The following is a 15,639-nucleotide window of genomic DNA, read 5'->3' as shown; positions in this document are numbered from 1 at the left end:
GTGGAGAGAGAGCAGGAAGGGAGGCCTTGACAAAGCTGGAGGAGATGGGGTCAAGAGTGCAGGTGGCAGTTTTCATTCCGATGAGGAGTTCAGAGAGGTCAGTAGGGGAGACTGGGGAGAATTGAGACAGGGGATGGCAGGATAAGGGGGGGGCAGGTGGTTTGAGGGGGAGCGGGTGCGGCGGTGGTCAAGCTGTTGTAGATGTTTTCAATTTTGCGTTGGAAGAATGAAAGGAAGGAGATGCAGTTGTGTATTGTGAATGACTGGGTGGTGGTGTTCAGGGGGCTGAGGAGTTTGTTTATTGTAGAGAAGAGTGCTTTTGGGTTTCTGGAGCCAGAGTGGATAATTTGAGAGTAGTAGGCGGAGCGGGCGCGGGAGAGGGCATCTTTATAGTGTTGTATGTGGTCCTTGTAGGCCTGGGAGTGAACTGTGAGACCTGTTTTATTGCGGAGTCTTTCAAGTTGGCGAGCACGAGTTTTCATCAGGCGGAGTTCAGGGGTAAACCAGGGAGCAGAATGGGTGAAAGAAACTGTTTTGGTTTTTATAGGCACAAGTTGGTCAAGGCAGGAGGAGAGAGTGTGGTTGTAGTAGTCAGTGAGGTCAGAAGGGGTGTGGAGGTCAACGAAGGGAGAAGTGGACATTTTTTCAGAGAGGGTCGATGAGAATGAGGCAGGTGAAAGAGCGTTTAGCTTACGGAAGTTGATAGTGCGATAATGCCTTGGTGCTGGGGTGGGGATGTTGATGGTCAGAGTGATGGCTAGGTGGTCAGAGAGAGTGAGGTCGGAGCCAGAGAGATGGTGCAAAATTAGTCCAGTAGAGCAGACAAGGTCCAAAATGTGACCACGGTTATGGGTAGGAAAGTTGACATGTTGAGTGAGGTTAAAGCAGGTGAGTAAATCAGTGAAGTCAGTGGTTAGCGTGGAGTCAGTGGAGTCCATGTGGATATTGAAATCACCAAGGAGGAGGATTGAGGGGGAGAGGGAACATAGCTGGGTCAGAAAGTAGGAGAAGTAACAGCCTAACAGAAGTAACAGGAGAAGTAACCTAAAAGTAGGAATACTCCTAACCATAATTATCTTATTGTCGACTATTTTACCCATTACCATGCGAATAAATACTCTACAATGTAAGCCTTATAAGGCCATAAATTAAGACGAAACATTTACGAGCTCTATTTTCGTTAATTCGTTTCTTTTTGTTTGTCCAGTTGCGAAAGCCATGGCAATGTAGTTGGGTCATGCTCATCACTTCGTCGAGCTCTGTTCAAGGCTTGTCGTTCCTTCAAAGGAGAAATTTACAAAAAAAAGAGTTAACTTTGTTTGTTTTTAGTGTTCGTGCTTGATATATTTTCCTTATTTTGGGATATATTTTCCTCATTATAGAAACTTCATAACGGGACAGATACACGACAGTTTGTAGGCGTAAATACAGGAAATGGATCCTTGAATTCAGGCGTTCTTGATTCCTTGTCTGGTGTAATAATCCTGAGAAATTCCAATATTATTACATCGATTGGACAAGACAAAGCAGTTAAACCGCGATTTTAAATTTTATTTTGAAAGGGAACCAATGACCACTTGCGATGGCGAATTCCGTGCAAGATCCGCTGGCGTTTTTCTCCGCTGGTAATTTCTCCGATTCAGACGAGGATTCGAAAGAGCAGGAGGAGCGGTGTCCGCCGAGGTCTCGGGTCCAAGCAGCGGAGACCCCGCTGGGAGAGCCGCGAATCTGCAGCTTGCCCAGTCCCGCCGAGGTGTTGGACACTGTCCGCAAACCCGCATTTTTGAGAAACCCCTTTGCAGAAGGGATCGACTGGAGCGAGCGGCTCATTAAAGCTCCAGAAGAGGTGCGTTTGTTATATTATATTCTATTGGGGCAAAAACATAAACTTTGCTTTACCTTGTTTGCGACAATCCGGAGGGGGACATGTTAGCCTGAGGTGAGTTCGTTCCGCCATGTCCCACATGGTCCCACATGGTCCCACATGGTCCCACATGGTCCCACATGGTCCCACATGGTCGCAGTGTCCCACATGGTCGCAGTGTCCCACATGGTCGCAGTGTCCCACATGGTCGCAGTGTCCCACATGGTCGCAGTGTCCCACATGGTCGCAGTGTCCCACATGGTCGCAGTGTCCCACATGGTCGCAGTGTCCCACATGGTCGCAGTGTCCCACATGGTCGCAGTGTCCCACATGGTCGCCGTGTCCCACCTGGTCGCAGTGTCCCACATGGTCGCCGTGTCCCACATGGTCGCCGTGTCCCACATGGTCGCCGTGTCCCACATGGTCGCCGTGTCCCACCTGGTCGCAGTGTCCCACATGGTCGCCGTGTCCCACATGGTCGCAGTGTCCCACATGGTCGCCGTGTCCCACCTGGTCGCAGTGTCCCGCCGTGTCCCACCTGGTCGCAGTGTCCCGCCGTGTCCCACCTGGTCGCAGTGTCCCGCCGTGTCCCACCTGGTCGCAGTGTCCCGCCGTGTCCCACCTGGTCGCAGTGTCCCGCCGTGTCCCACCTGGTCGCAGTGTCCTGCCGTGTCCCACCTGGTCGCAGTGTCCCGCCGTGTCCCACCTGGTCGCAGTGTCCCGCCGTGTCCCACCTGGTCGCAGTGTCCCGCCGTGTCCCACCTGGTCGCAGTGTCCCGCCGTGTCCCACCTGGTCGCAGTGTCCCGCCGTGTCCCACCTGGTCGCAGTTTGAGAGGTGGGAGGACTGAGAGCAGAGAGCGTGCTGAACAAGAGCAGAGGTGACCGATCTACCTGCAAGGTGGAAGCAGCAGACCTTGTGCTTCGTCCTCTTCGCACGAGATTCCAATAATAATGAGAGCTTTGCATTCCACATAATTCAGTCGATTCTGTGATTTTCTCCGAGTCCCATCTCGTCCCAACAAGGGAGCGCATCGCTCAATTCCACTCCACGAGTAAAACAAGCCTCGCACCTGTAAAGGAGGGAAGCGACAACTCACAATGCACGACTAATCAAAATAAAGATTCATCCCCAGGTGAAGTCCCATTACCATGGAGGAGGTGCACATCCCCAGGTGAAGTACCATTACCATGGAAGAGGTGCACATCCCCAGGTGAAGTCCCATTACCATGGAAGAGGTGCACCTTCACGCTGTTCATTCACCCGACTTCCACCTGTGGTTTTCAGACTCCCCCCCCGTACCCTTTAACATACTCAACTGAAACTTGGTACATGTCAGCTACAACCTGTCATCCTGGCGTTCCATGGGCAGGGCGATTCATCATTGTGCGTGCTATTTCTCGGATGGATGTTAAACTGGGCGTCCCATCGGTCGGCATTAGTTTGTGGACGTTAAAGTTCCTCCTGTGTCCTTCACGAAGAGTAGGTGAGCTATCACCGGCACCCTGGCAAAATTCCACCAAATTCTCGCTGTAACTTGCAGGAGGGCTTTGCATCAACAGCACAGATGCACCTCTAGCAAATTATGATACTCGCAGCCATATGCTGCAATAATAAAGAAGAATCGTGTGCATTTGTCTGCCTTCCTTGGTCCTGCTGCATGTACTGCAAGTCCACATATTATGCTTGATTTTTATGCCCTCAGGGCATTAATGTTGGTGTTCACGAGAAGGTTGCGCATGGAGGAGGTCGTACTGATGTTGTCAAATTACTTAAAACATGCAGAGGAGGAGAAAAAAAACAAACTTGTGACTGCAATCTAATCTCGTGACCTAGCAATATGTGACATAACTATGGCTTCGCAATTCAATTATTTGGAATTTCTCTTTTAACGTTCAATTTTGGCCACTGTGGGTGCACGAACCTCATTGTTAGTTATTCTTTTGAATTTCCATACTTTACCCGTCTTGCCAATTCAGCTTTTACTTGTGTTGTCCTGCCTTGTGGTTTTCCTAGCCCCCAAGGCCTTTCCGACCAAGACCACCACCTGTCCCTGAACCTGACTCGGCGCCTCCACAACGTCGTTCTCCTCCAGGGCCAAATCTTGCTGTCACCTGGTCTCAAACATTTGCAGACACAGGACAGGATGGTAAGGAACGATAGATTTAAAGTTTGGTTGTCGTGGTGGTAGAATTAAATCTCTTTGTTTGCACAACAGTTGTCGTTTGTCTGCTGTACCGTGCTCTAAGCAAACAAAGATATGCCGTTGGCTCATGAGGAGCTCCTCCATCATTTTACAGGTTTAGTTTTTAATCCTGCTGGGTGTCCATATCAATACACCCTCCTCACCAGGAAACCTGAATAGTTGACAACAAAAGCATGGATGCCACAAATCTGGTAACAAATCTCATCTGTGGCAGTGAGGAAATTTGTTCATGGTACTGGCGATAACTCACCAAATGTTCGCAAAGGACACCTTGAGATCTTTAACGTCTTCCAACAACTAATGCCAGCAAATAAGACGCCCGTTTAACGTCCATCCGAAGGATGCCATACATTGATGAATTGCCCTACCTGTGGCAGGGTGATTAATCTATGTATTGCCGGCACCATGGCCAATTTACAAATTCCTAATCCTAACTACCCAAGCAAACTACCCAGCATAAGCCTTGCCTCCCCTAACAAGCCAAAGCACAATAAAAAAAAATCCTACCCAAGGAAACTACCCAGCTAACCCTAGCCTACCCTTACAAAATTCCTTCCCGAGCAAACTACCCAGCATAACACTTGCCTACCCAAACAAAATTTACCCAAGCAAACTACCCAGCATAACCCTTGCCTACCCTAACAAGCCAAAGCACAAAAAAAAATCCTAACCAAGGAAACTACCCAGCTAACCCTAGCCTACCCTTACAAAATTCCTACCCGAGCAAACTACCCAGCATAACCCGAGCGTAGCCTTAAATTCTTACCCGAGCAAACTATCCAGCATAACCCTAGCCGACCCTTACAAAATTCCTACCCCAGCAAACTACCAAGCATAACCGTAGCGTAGCCTTAAATTCTTACCCGAGCAAACTACCAAGCATAACCCTCACGTACCCTTACAAAATTCCTACCCTAGCAAACTACCCAGCATAACCCTAGCCTACCCTTACAAAATTCCTACCCGAGCAAACTACCCAGCATAACCCGAGCGTAGCCTTAAATTCTTACCCCAGCAAACTATCCAGCATAACCTTAGGCAACCCTTACAAAATTCCTACCCAAGCAAACTACCCAGCATAACCCTAGCCTACCCTTACAAAATTCCTACCCGAGCAAACTACCCAGCATAACCCGAGCGTCGCCTTAAATTCTTACCCGAGCAAACTACCCAGCATAACCCTAGCCTACCCTTACAAAATTCTTACCCGAGCAAACTACCCAGCATAACCCTAGCCTACCCTTACAAAATTCCTTCCCTAGCAAACTACCCGGCATAACCCTAGCCTGCCCTTACAAAATTCCTTCCCTAGCAAACTACCCAGCATAACCCTAGCCTACCCTTACAAAATTCCTTCCCTAGCAAACTACCCAGCATAACCCGTCTACCCTTACAAACTACCCAGCATAACCCTAGACTACCCTTACAAACTACCCAGCATAACCCTAGTCTACCCTTAGAAACTACCCAGCATAACCCTAGCCTGCCCTTACAAAATTCCTTCCCAAGCAAACTACCCAGCATAACCCTAGCCTACCCTTACAAAATTCCTTCCCTAGCAAACTACCCGGCATAACCCTAGCCTGCCCTTACAAAATTTCTTCCCTAGCAAACTACCCGGCATAACCCTAGCCTGCCCTTACAAAATTCCTTCCCTAGCAAACTACCCAGCATAACCCTAGCCTACCCTTACAAAATTCCTTCCCTAGCAAACTACCCAGCATAACCCTAGCCTACCCTTACAAAATTCCTTCCCTAGCAAACTACCCAGCATAACCCATCTACCCTTACAAACTACCCAGCATAACCCTAGTCTACCCTTACAAACTACCCAGCATAACCCTAGTCTACCCTTACAAACTACCCAGCATAACCCTAGTCTACCCTTACAAACTACCCAGCATAACCCTAGCCTGCCCTTACAAAATTCCTTCCCTAGCAAACTACCCAGCATAACCCGAGCCTGCCCTTACAAAATTCCTTCCCTAGCAAACTACCCGGCATAACCCTAGCCTACCCTTACAAAATTCCTTCCCTAGCAAACTACCCAGCATAACCCGTCTACCCTTACAAACTACCCAGCATAACCCTAGCCTACCCTTACAAAATTCCTTCCCTAGCAAACTACCCAGCATAACCCTAGCCTGCCCTTACAAAATTCCTTCCCGAGCAAACTACCCGGCATAACCCTAGCCTACCCTTACAAAATTCCTTCCCAAGCAAACTACCCAGCATAACCCTAGCCTGCCCTTACAAATTCCTTCCCTAGCAAACTACCCAGCATAACCCTAGCCTACCCTTACAAAATTCCTTCCCAAGCAAACTACCCAGCATAACCCTAGCCTGCCCTTACAAAATTCCTGCCCTAGCAAACTACCCAGCATAACCCTAGCCTGCCCTTACAAAATTCCTTCCCTAGCAAACTACCCGGCATAACCCTAGCCTGCCCTTACAAAATTCCTTCCCTAGCAAACTACCCAGCATAACCCTAGCCTACCCTTACAAAATTCCTTCCCTAGCAAACTACCCAGCATAACCCGTCTACCCTTACAAACTACCCAGCATAACCCTAGACTACCCTTACAAACTACCCAGCATAACCCTAGTCTACCCTTAGAAACTACCCAGCATAACCCTAGCCTGCCCTTACAAAATTCCTTCCCAAGCAAACTACCCAGCATAACCCTAGCCTACCCTTACAAAATTCCTTCCCTAGCAAACTACCCGGCATAACCCTAGCCTGCCCTTACAAAATTCCTTCCCTAGCAAACTACCCAGCATAACCCTAGCCTACCCTTACAAAATTCCTTCCCTAGCAAACTACCCAGCATAACCCGTCTACCCTTACAAACTACCCAGCATAACCCTAGTCTACCCTTACAAAATTCCTTCCCTAGCAAACTACCCAGCATAACCCTAGCCTACCCTTACAAAATTCCTTCCCTAGCAAACTACCCAGCATAACCCGTCTACCCTTACAAACTACCCAGCATAACCCTAGCCTACCCTTACAAAATTCCTTCCCAAGCAAACTACCCAGCATAACCCTAGCCTACCCTTACAAAATTCCTTCCCTAGCAAACTACCCAGCATAACCCTAGCCTGCCCTTACAAAATTCCTTCCTGAGCAAACTACCCAGCATAACCCTAGCCTGCCCTTACAAAATTCCTTCCCTAGCAAACTACCCAGCATAACCCTAGCCTACCCTTACAAAATTCCTTCCCTAGCAAACTACCCAGCATAACCCGTCTACCCTTACAAACTACCCAGCATAACCCTAGACTACCCTTACAAACTACCCAGCATAACCCTAGTCTACCCTTAGAAACTACCCAGCATAACCCTAGCCTGCCCTTACAAAATTCCTTCCCTAGCAAACTACCCAGCATAACCCTAGTCTACCCTTACAAAATTCCTTCCCTAGCAAACTACCCGGCATAACCCTAGCCTACCCTTACAAAATTCCTTCCCTAGCAAACTACCCGGCATAACCCTAGCCTGCCCTTACAAAATTCCTTCCCTAGCAAACTACCCAGCATAACCCTAGCCTACCCTTACAAAATTCCTTCCCTAGCAAACTACCCAGCATAACCCTAGTCTACCCTTACAAACTACCCAGCATAACCCTAGTCTACCCTTAGAAACTACCCGGCATAACCCTAGCCTGCCCTTACAAAATTCCTTCCCTAGCAAACTACCCAGCATAACCCTAGTCTACCCTTACAAACTACCCAGCATAACCCTAGTCTACCCTTAGAAACTACCCAGCATAACCCTAGCCTGCCCTTACAAAATTCCTTCCCTAGCAAACTACCCAGCATAACCATTGCCAAGAAACTGCTTCATCAGCACTGGACCTGCCTTCGGGCAGAACACCAGAACACGAATATGATAATCCCATTGAAGGAGAGTTGGGACTATGGGCCATCGCTTTCTTTCCCACGTGGTTGGTAGCTGGGTTGTTGTACTTGTCATCTATATTTTTGTGTCAGGGTGTAGTGTAGGTTCCAATTGCCAGTTCTTGTCTAATGTCTTATTTCTCAGTGGAAGGGGCATCAATATTAAAAATGGGAGTGTGAATAGATTTCAGACCCTCATATCTGTACTTGGACTATGTATGTACAACTGTATGTCCTTCCCTGAAAATAAATTGGGTGCATTTTGTCTTCTTTTTTTTTTTTGCACCAGAGTGCAGCTTTTCCATAAACTTGACTCATTGCAACTATCGGGGATGCCTCTTCGTGATGGTTTTACCTTCCATCTACCTGGGTTTGAATCCCGACCCAGTTTCTAAACAGTCATCTCGGTGTTTCATAGGCAGGGCGATTCATCAATTTGGGCCATCCCTCGGATGTACGTTAAACGGGCATCCCGTCTGCCAACATTCATTGGTGGATGTTAAATATCCCATGGTGACCTTCGCAAAAAGTAGGTGAGCTATCGCCGGCACCCTATACAAATTCCAAGTTCCTACCTTAACCAGCAGAGGATACTGCATCAGCCCACAGCCAATGATGCCACTCCACAGCTTTGTGCTACATACAAATGAAGAAGTAGCCCAACTCTTCATTGCTCTTGCACTCTCTGTCTGTCTGTCTCCCCTTTGCACCCTGCCATTTACCACAGGTCATCTTCCATCTGCTTGGAAATCAGCCAACCTCACACAGCATTACATAAAAAGTGCTAAAATGGATTCCCTCAACTTTAGACCAATTCGTTCTTCCAATCATCAGCAAGGTCATGGAATCCATCATCGCAGTTGATATAAAATCTTTCCTTTTCTCCAACCACCTCATTTTTGATTATCAATTTGGAATCAGAACTGGTCACTCTACCTTGGACATGCTGCTTCTCCTCTCCCACCAATGCATGGAGGACCTCAATATCAGACATGAGATCAGGGACGTCTCTCTGGACATATCTCGACCTTTCAATCCAGTCTGGCATCCCACTTTGCTCTCCAAACTGTCTCTCTATGGAATCCAAGGCCAACTCCACTCTTGGATTTACTGACTTCCTCCACTCTTGTAGCGAACGTGTGGCTCTCAACAGAACCCTTTCTTCTCCTCTCCGTCGAAGCAAGAGTACCCCAAGGCAGTGTTCTAGGCCCCATCTTATTCCGAACCTTCATCAATGATCTCACTGACTCTGGAAAATCATCTTTATCTCTTTTCTGATGACCCCACTCTGCTGTGTCATCCTCCAATCGTTCTCACAGACGGGCAGCAGCCTCTTCCTTCTCTTCAGCCAAATTCAAAATCTGGTCAAACACTTCAATATGTCTTTCAATCCTGAGAAATCCCACTCACTCTCACTCTCTCTGCAAAAGGACTATATCGCAAACCCTCCCATCTACTTTCTCAACAACTCTCTCGAAGATGTTCAGTCACTCAAACTCTCGGGTCTCACTCTCAGCCATGATCTCTCTTGAGGAAAACGCATTTCAAAGTTGGCCTCCAAAGCCAGACACCGACTGGGCATCCTCCGTCGTGCAAAATCCTTCCTCGGCACACCTGAGCTATCCACCTACACAGCTATCATCCACAGCTTGATGGATTCCTTGCCTCATCTTGATGCCATGGAAACCAAGGCTTTCAAGATCATTGGATTATCTCACGATGAAGCTGAATCTATGGGCCTATCACATCACCATTGCTGACAGGTTGGTAGTTTGTCTTCTTCTGCCTTATTCCTGGTCTCGCACCCTCTGCCCCTTTCCACCTCCCCCCCACTCCTCCAAGTATCTCCAGGAAGCATGCAGTCCACCAGCAATCCCCTCCTAGTGAAACTGCTCAAGTCCAGAACCACTGCTCACTACTCATTTATTCATCTTTTTCCCCACCTGTGCACCCACCTTCCACACACTCTTCAATCCCATTCTTCCCTCCAGGTCTTCAACCCAAGTATTCACCACCATCTCAGGTCATCCTCCATCCAAAGCCATGATCTTATCTACACCCGTTAATCCACCCCACCCATCAAGATTTTTCTTGTGTCCATTTTGTCCACCCCTTGGGTTCTCCACTAACCCTCATCGTTACCTGCATCCCTTGTTTGTCTGTCTCCATCTACTTTCTCCCTCTGCACTGCTATTGGCACTTCCCCTTTCTCCTGCTGTTCCCTTTGTAATGTTTTGCCCTGATCCGTTGTGTGTCCGAGCTCTTCCACGAGCCGAGACCATGTATTAAAAAAAGAAAAAAAAGAAGAACGATTAACGTAATGTCAAACGTGGGGTGTCTCACAGATGTTTATTTTCTTTCTTTGCAGCCCCTTCTCGCAATATTGTGGTCGAACCATCTGGAGAAGGCCAGAAGAGCGATTGTGCAGATGAAGGTGTTGAGGACACATGTGTTGGCATTGAGAGTACAGGCCAACACAAGGCATTCAAGCGTGCAAGTAACGCTGGGAACAGAGGAGCAAAGCGCAGACATTTATAAACTATAGGATACTGTACCGTGGAGGTACCACATCGTTGACTTTCCGCTTGTCATCATCACCTTGACTTGGCAGGGGAATTTGTGCGATTATACAGGTGAAGATGCGATGCTGTCGGTTTCTCTTTGTACAAAATAAAACTCCTCATTTGGAAATCTTATGGAAGTGTCTTTTCACCTCCTGTGAATAAACTGATAATTTGCAGCAAACTCACCCAATGTTAATTACCATCAGGGTAACCTTTCTCAGGGTACGGTCTGCTGCTGCATTGCTCATCGACTCCCATTCACACCGTTAACCTGTTCACACACTTGACTCAGATGCTTGGCCGTTCTTAGCTAAAACTACACCTTCCATTTAGATGCGTGCTATAGTGGCGCCACAAGCATGTTGGTGGAAGAGTGCACGTAAGATTTACTTTCCCTTTGGGGTGAACAAAGAGCATGTGAGAGAGAGAATTACTGATTTTGACAGGGAGGGTCAGAGTTCAACGGTTAAAAGTCAAGGAGACTGGAAGACTAGTGCAAATGATGCCCAGATGGGGATGAGACAAGTGAAAGAAGGATTAAATGAATGAATGAAAACAGCTTTTAAAAGTGCCACAAGAAAAGAAAAATAAATTAATTCATCGAACACCTTTTCCCATGTCTTGAGAAAAATACCTTGGGAAGGGTCTTTTCAACTGTTGCTTTGCATTTTGCACTAAACAAACAGCACAACGCAGCAGCGTATTTATCTAAATGCTGATTGGCCGTTTCTCTGCCATCAGGGCATGAGACAGCATAAATATTTTCTCCAAGTTCTGCTAAATGGAAGGGTTTTGAAAGTGCCAAGAAGGTAATGTGTCCTGCAGTGTTCAAGTATATAATATTGTTGCTGATCCCGGGTCTGTCGACGTACTAAGGGGGGGGGGGGGGGGGTTTATGACCCCGTTTCCCCCTCAGACCCCGAGTCCACAGGCTGCAACTAAGCTTGTGGTCGACGGGTTGCGAAGCAACTTCAATCGCCAGTCTCCCCGCCACACGCCGAAGGGTTGCTGGTCACTGAACCCAAATACCTTCGAGACACGCGGTCAGAAAGACCGGGTATTGAACCCTCACGTTCCCACACCGTGTGGTGTGCCGAGCGGATCGCATGGTGTGGGTCGCGGCGTTATCTTCCGTGATTGATGGGCCTGTTTGACTAGTCAAATTCGGTTGCGGACGATGCTAGGCCAATGAAGGAAAAGACTATACGAACAGGTTTCAAAACAACAAAATGTGCAGCCTTTTATTTACAAGGCACAGAAAAAGAGACAAGAGGCAGTCTTAACAATCCTAACCTAACCTAATCCCAACAGGCGCCTTCACACACACCCAGGTAATGAAGCACACCGGTTATTTTTGTCCCCCGTCGCACAGCGGAGCGAAAGGGGGACTATGGTTTGTCCGTCCGTCCGTGCGTGCGGAAGCGAAGGACCGATAATTTGGTGTGTGGGTGTATCTCGGCATAAGGAAGAACGCTATTGAAAATTGGGTCACCACGTCAAAATCCAATATGGCCACCGCCATGTATGTCTGAACCTTGTGAGATGAATATCTTGAAAAATAAGTGAAGTACCAACTTCTAATTTGGTGTGTGGGTGTATCTAGGCATAAGGAAGAACGCTATTGAAAATTGGGTCGCCACATCGAAATACAAGATGACCGCCACCATATATATGTCTGAACCTTGTGAGCGAAATATCTTGAAAAATAAGCGAAGTACCAACTTCTAATCTGGTGTGTGGGTGTATCTAGGCATCAGGAAGAACGCTATTGAAAATTGGGTCGCCACGTCAAAATCCAAGATGGCCACCACCATGTATGTCTGAACCTTGTGAGATGAATATCTTGAAAAATAAGCAAAGTTCCAACTTCTAATTTGGTGTGTGGGTGTATCTCGGCATAAGGAAGAACGCTATTGTAAATTAGGTCGCCACGTCAAAATCCAAGATGGCCGGCATTGGCCGCCACCATATATATGTCTGAACCTTGTGAGCGAAATATCATATCATAGCATGTTTTCTGCATCTTCCACTTTGTCAACTCGCATCACTTCACCGACGGGGGACCTAGTCGTAACGCTTGTTGTACCGGGAAACGTGCAGACGATGACTTGGTCTGGCAGTTCCCGTGCGCAGCTTGACGGAGCTCTGCAGGATGAACCACCGCTTTGAAGTCCACACGAACGATGATTCAGGATGGATTCAATTCAGCGCAGGAAGGACGAACCAGCACGTCAGACAGCCAGCTTCAAGATGAATGCCGAGAGAGATGAACGTCAAGAGCTCAAATGACGATGGGCACCATCAGGTGGAATGTTCTGCTAGGAGGTTCCACGTCCTCCCATTGGCCGAGGTTGGTCACGCGCAGTCATTCAGCCCTGCCTCCCTCTGGGAAGGTTTCATTCCTCCTTCCCTCTTTCATTTGGGGAGGTTTTACAACCCACCATTGGTCCCCTGCCGGTGACGTGTCCACAACCCCTCATTGGTCGCTTGCTGGTGACGCAGGCTCGACCTGATTGGTCGCTTGCTGGTTACCTGTCATTGGTCGCTTGTTGGTCACATGGCCTGTTCCTTTAGTTTAGCCACTCCTTCCTGCACATGAAAACGTCTTCCCTCAACCACACGGAGGTTTGAAATACTGCCTAACTCAACGCATATTGGTGTGGATTACTAAACATTGGGAGGGGAGCTAATCTTTACATTTAATAAGAAACAAGCGTTACGCCTAGGTCCCCCGTCGGGGAAGTGATGCGAGTTGACAAAATGGAAGACGCAGAAAACATGCTATGATATGATATTTCACTCACAAGGTTCAGACATACATGGAGGCGCTCATCTTGGATTTTGACGTGGCGACCCAATTTTCAATAGGGTCCTTCCTTATGCCTAGGTGCACCCACACATCAGATTAGAAGTTGGTACTTCGCTTATTTTTCAAGATATTCCGCTCAAGGTTCAGACATGCATGGCATCAGACATACATGGTGGCGGCCATCTTGGATTTTGACGTGGGTTGCACCCACACACCAAATTCGAATGCGGTCCTTCGCTTACGCTCGCACGCACGGGCACACGGACGGAGGGGAAAACCATAATCCCCCTTTCGCTCCGCGGTGTGACGGGGGAAAATAACTAATGACAGCAGGCTACATGTTGTCGTGCAATTAACTATAGGGGGTTTGCCTTTACTGCAAAACCGCAACAATATATAATTATATACATAATTCAATTGAAATAAAATAAAGGTTTTGGAAGGTTGTAGAAAAAAATACATTTTTCACCATTTTTTTTTTTTTAGGAACTTCACCGCTGTTGATGCACCTTCTTTTACATTATTTTACACAAAGAAACTAGAACGGCACTTGGTCGGCACATACCTCCACCAGGCTTAACAGTTTAGTTTTGTAGCTCACTGATGGGCCGGATCTGGATTCAGACCTGAACAAAAATCGAGTTAGCTTCTAGTTAGCTAACCAACTCGTCCACTAGTTTTGGCATAATCCGTCCATAACTTGAGATATAAAAGCATTTTCCAATCGTTTTTGGCCCCATCTTTCAAGAGTGAAGAATCACTTTAAAAACTCTCACTCAAGGAAGAACAAGTGGATGGAGGTAAATGTTTTCAGCCATCTGTCTGAGCAGGATATCTCGGGTATGGACGGATTCGGACGAAACCTGGTGGATGAGTCGGGTAGGTGACACGGACAAGCCGATTAGATTTTGGTGACGATACAGATTCAGATTCGGCGGGCTACAAAACAAACTGTTCGGCCTGGCAGAGCGCATCCGAGTGCCTTTTTAGTTACTGTCTTTCTGCTATAGCACAGCCAGTGGTGTAATTGTGAGAGCCGTTCAAAAGGTTAGAGAAACCGGTTATTCATTGACGTACGAGAGCTGCGGCCATTTTCTCAACATAAACAAAAGTAAGCTTGTTACTTGCCATTTGTTTGACGTTTGATTAATCATACAATTACTTAGCTCCAAACGCATGATGGCAGTGTATGGTAAAGGTGCAGTACGTCATAGTCCATAGGTGCTAGCTACCTAGCTTCAATTGCCTTGGTGCCAATTCTGATGAGTAGTTGACCACAAGTGACCGGAGATGTGGTTCAATGCGACATCTCAAAAACCTCCACTGCACCCACATAAACAGTATGAAGAACAAATGAAGTCAAGTGAGAAAACTAATAAGTTTGCATTTATTGGACCGTTCTATCTCATTCCAGGTGCATTTTAAATGCCCCTCATAATTGCGCTCTGGAGAGAAACAATCATGGTGAAGTTTACTAGTTTGATAAAGGTTAATGACTTCAGAGTGGAAGTATTTAAAACTTTTTTTTCCACAATTATTTAACTTTTCGATAAACAACTCATAAAATTCGCCAAAGTTCATTTCGCAAGAACTTCACGCTTTGACTTACTTCCCTTAAAGTTTGTTTGTTTTTAACACAAAGTGAAATATACAGTTTTCCATTGGCAGCTGCTAAATAGGGTGAAACCAACAAGATTCGGAATGCAATGAAGCTTTTTTTCTCTTCTTCCTCCTCGGAGGACAACCAACGCTGGTTTTGGATGTGCTTTGTTCACAATCTTTCTTTACGGTGGTTGTCGTTTTCGTCAGATCAGCAGTTCTTGATGAACCGGTGACGTGCACACTTTTTTCGGCCGAGACTCGTTTGGTTTGTGGTCGGATTGTGCTTTTCTCTCGGCAACTGTTATTTTGTGAGCAACTGTCTTTTACATGCTGCTCCATTTTGCTGCTGCATTGGTTATCCACACAGACTTCCTCAGCCAGATTCTTCTCCCACTCCTCATGTACCAGATGGAAAAGTTGCATGGCTGCTCTGGCATCTTCCACTGACGAATGGCCCTTTTTCCCCATCTGAAAATAAAAATAGAGGCACTGGTTATTATACACAGTAAACAAAGCACCATGTACAGGTGTATATGTGTGTGTGTGTATATATACAGACTTGGCATTTAATATGGAATATTTCTTTTTTCTTGACTTGGGTTTACTTTCTGAACTCAGTATATCAATCTGGTGAGTTTCTTTTAGCCTTCAGTGATGTCTTTGTTGAAAAAAACCATGTCACTGATCGTCTTTCC

General features: G+C 46.9%; 1 protein-coding gene across 1 annotated transcript; it reads left to right on the top strand.

Moving 5' to 3' along the window:
- The first annotated feature begins 1,228 nt into the window (after positions 1–1,228).
- CUNH1orf52 (chromosome unknown C1orf52 homolog) lies at positions 1,229–10,665 on the top strand. The gene is made up of 3 exons (XM_068106957.2): positions 1,229–1,846; positions 3,880–4,012; positions 10,338–10,665. The coding sequence occupies exons 1-3, from the start codon at positions 1,583–1,585 to the stop codon at positions 10,505–10,507; spliced, it is 567 nt and encodes a 188-aa protein (XP_067963058.1). The 5' UTR covers positions 1,229–1,582; the 3' UTR covers positions 10,508–10,665.
- Positions 10,666–15,639: the final 4,974 nt, after the last annotated feature.

Source organism: Myxine glutinosa, unplaced genomic scaffold (assembly GCF_964187855.1).
Source record: "Myxine glutinosa unplaced genomic scaffold, kmMyxGlut1.1 SCAFFOLD_1882, whole genome shotgun sequence".
Taxonomy (NCBI): Eukaryota; Metazoa; Chordata; class Myxini; order Myxiniformes; family Myxinidae; genus Myxine; species Myxine glutinosa.
The sequence above is the reverse complement of the archived record's forward strand: the minus strand, read 5'-3'. Positions and strand labels throughout refer to the sequence as shown.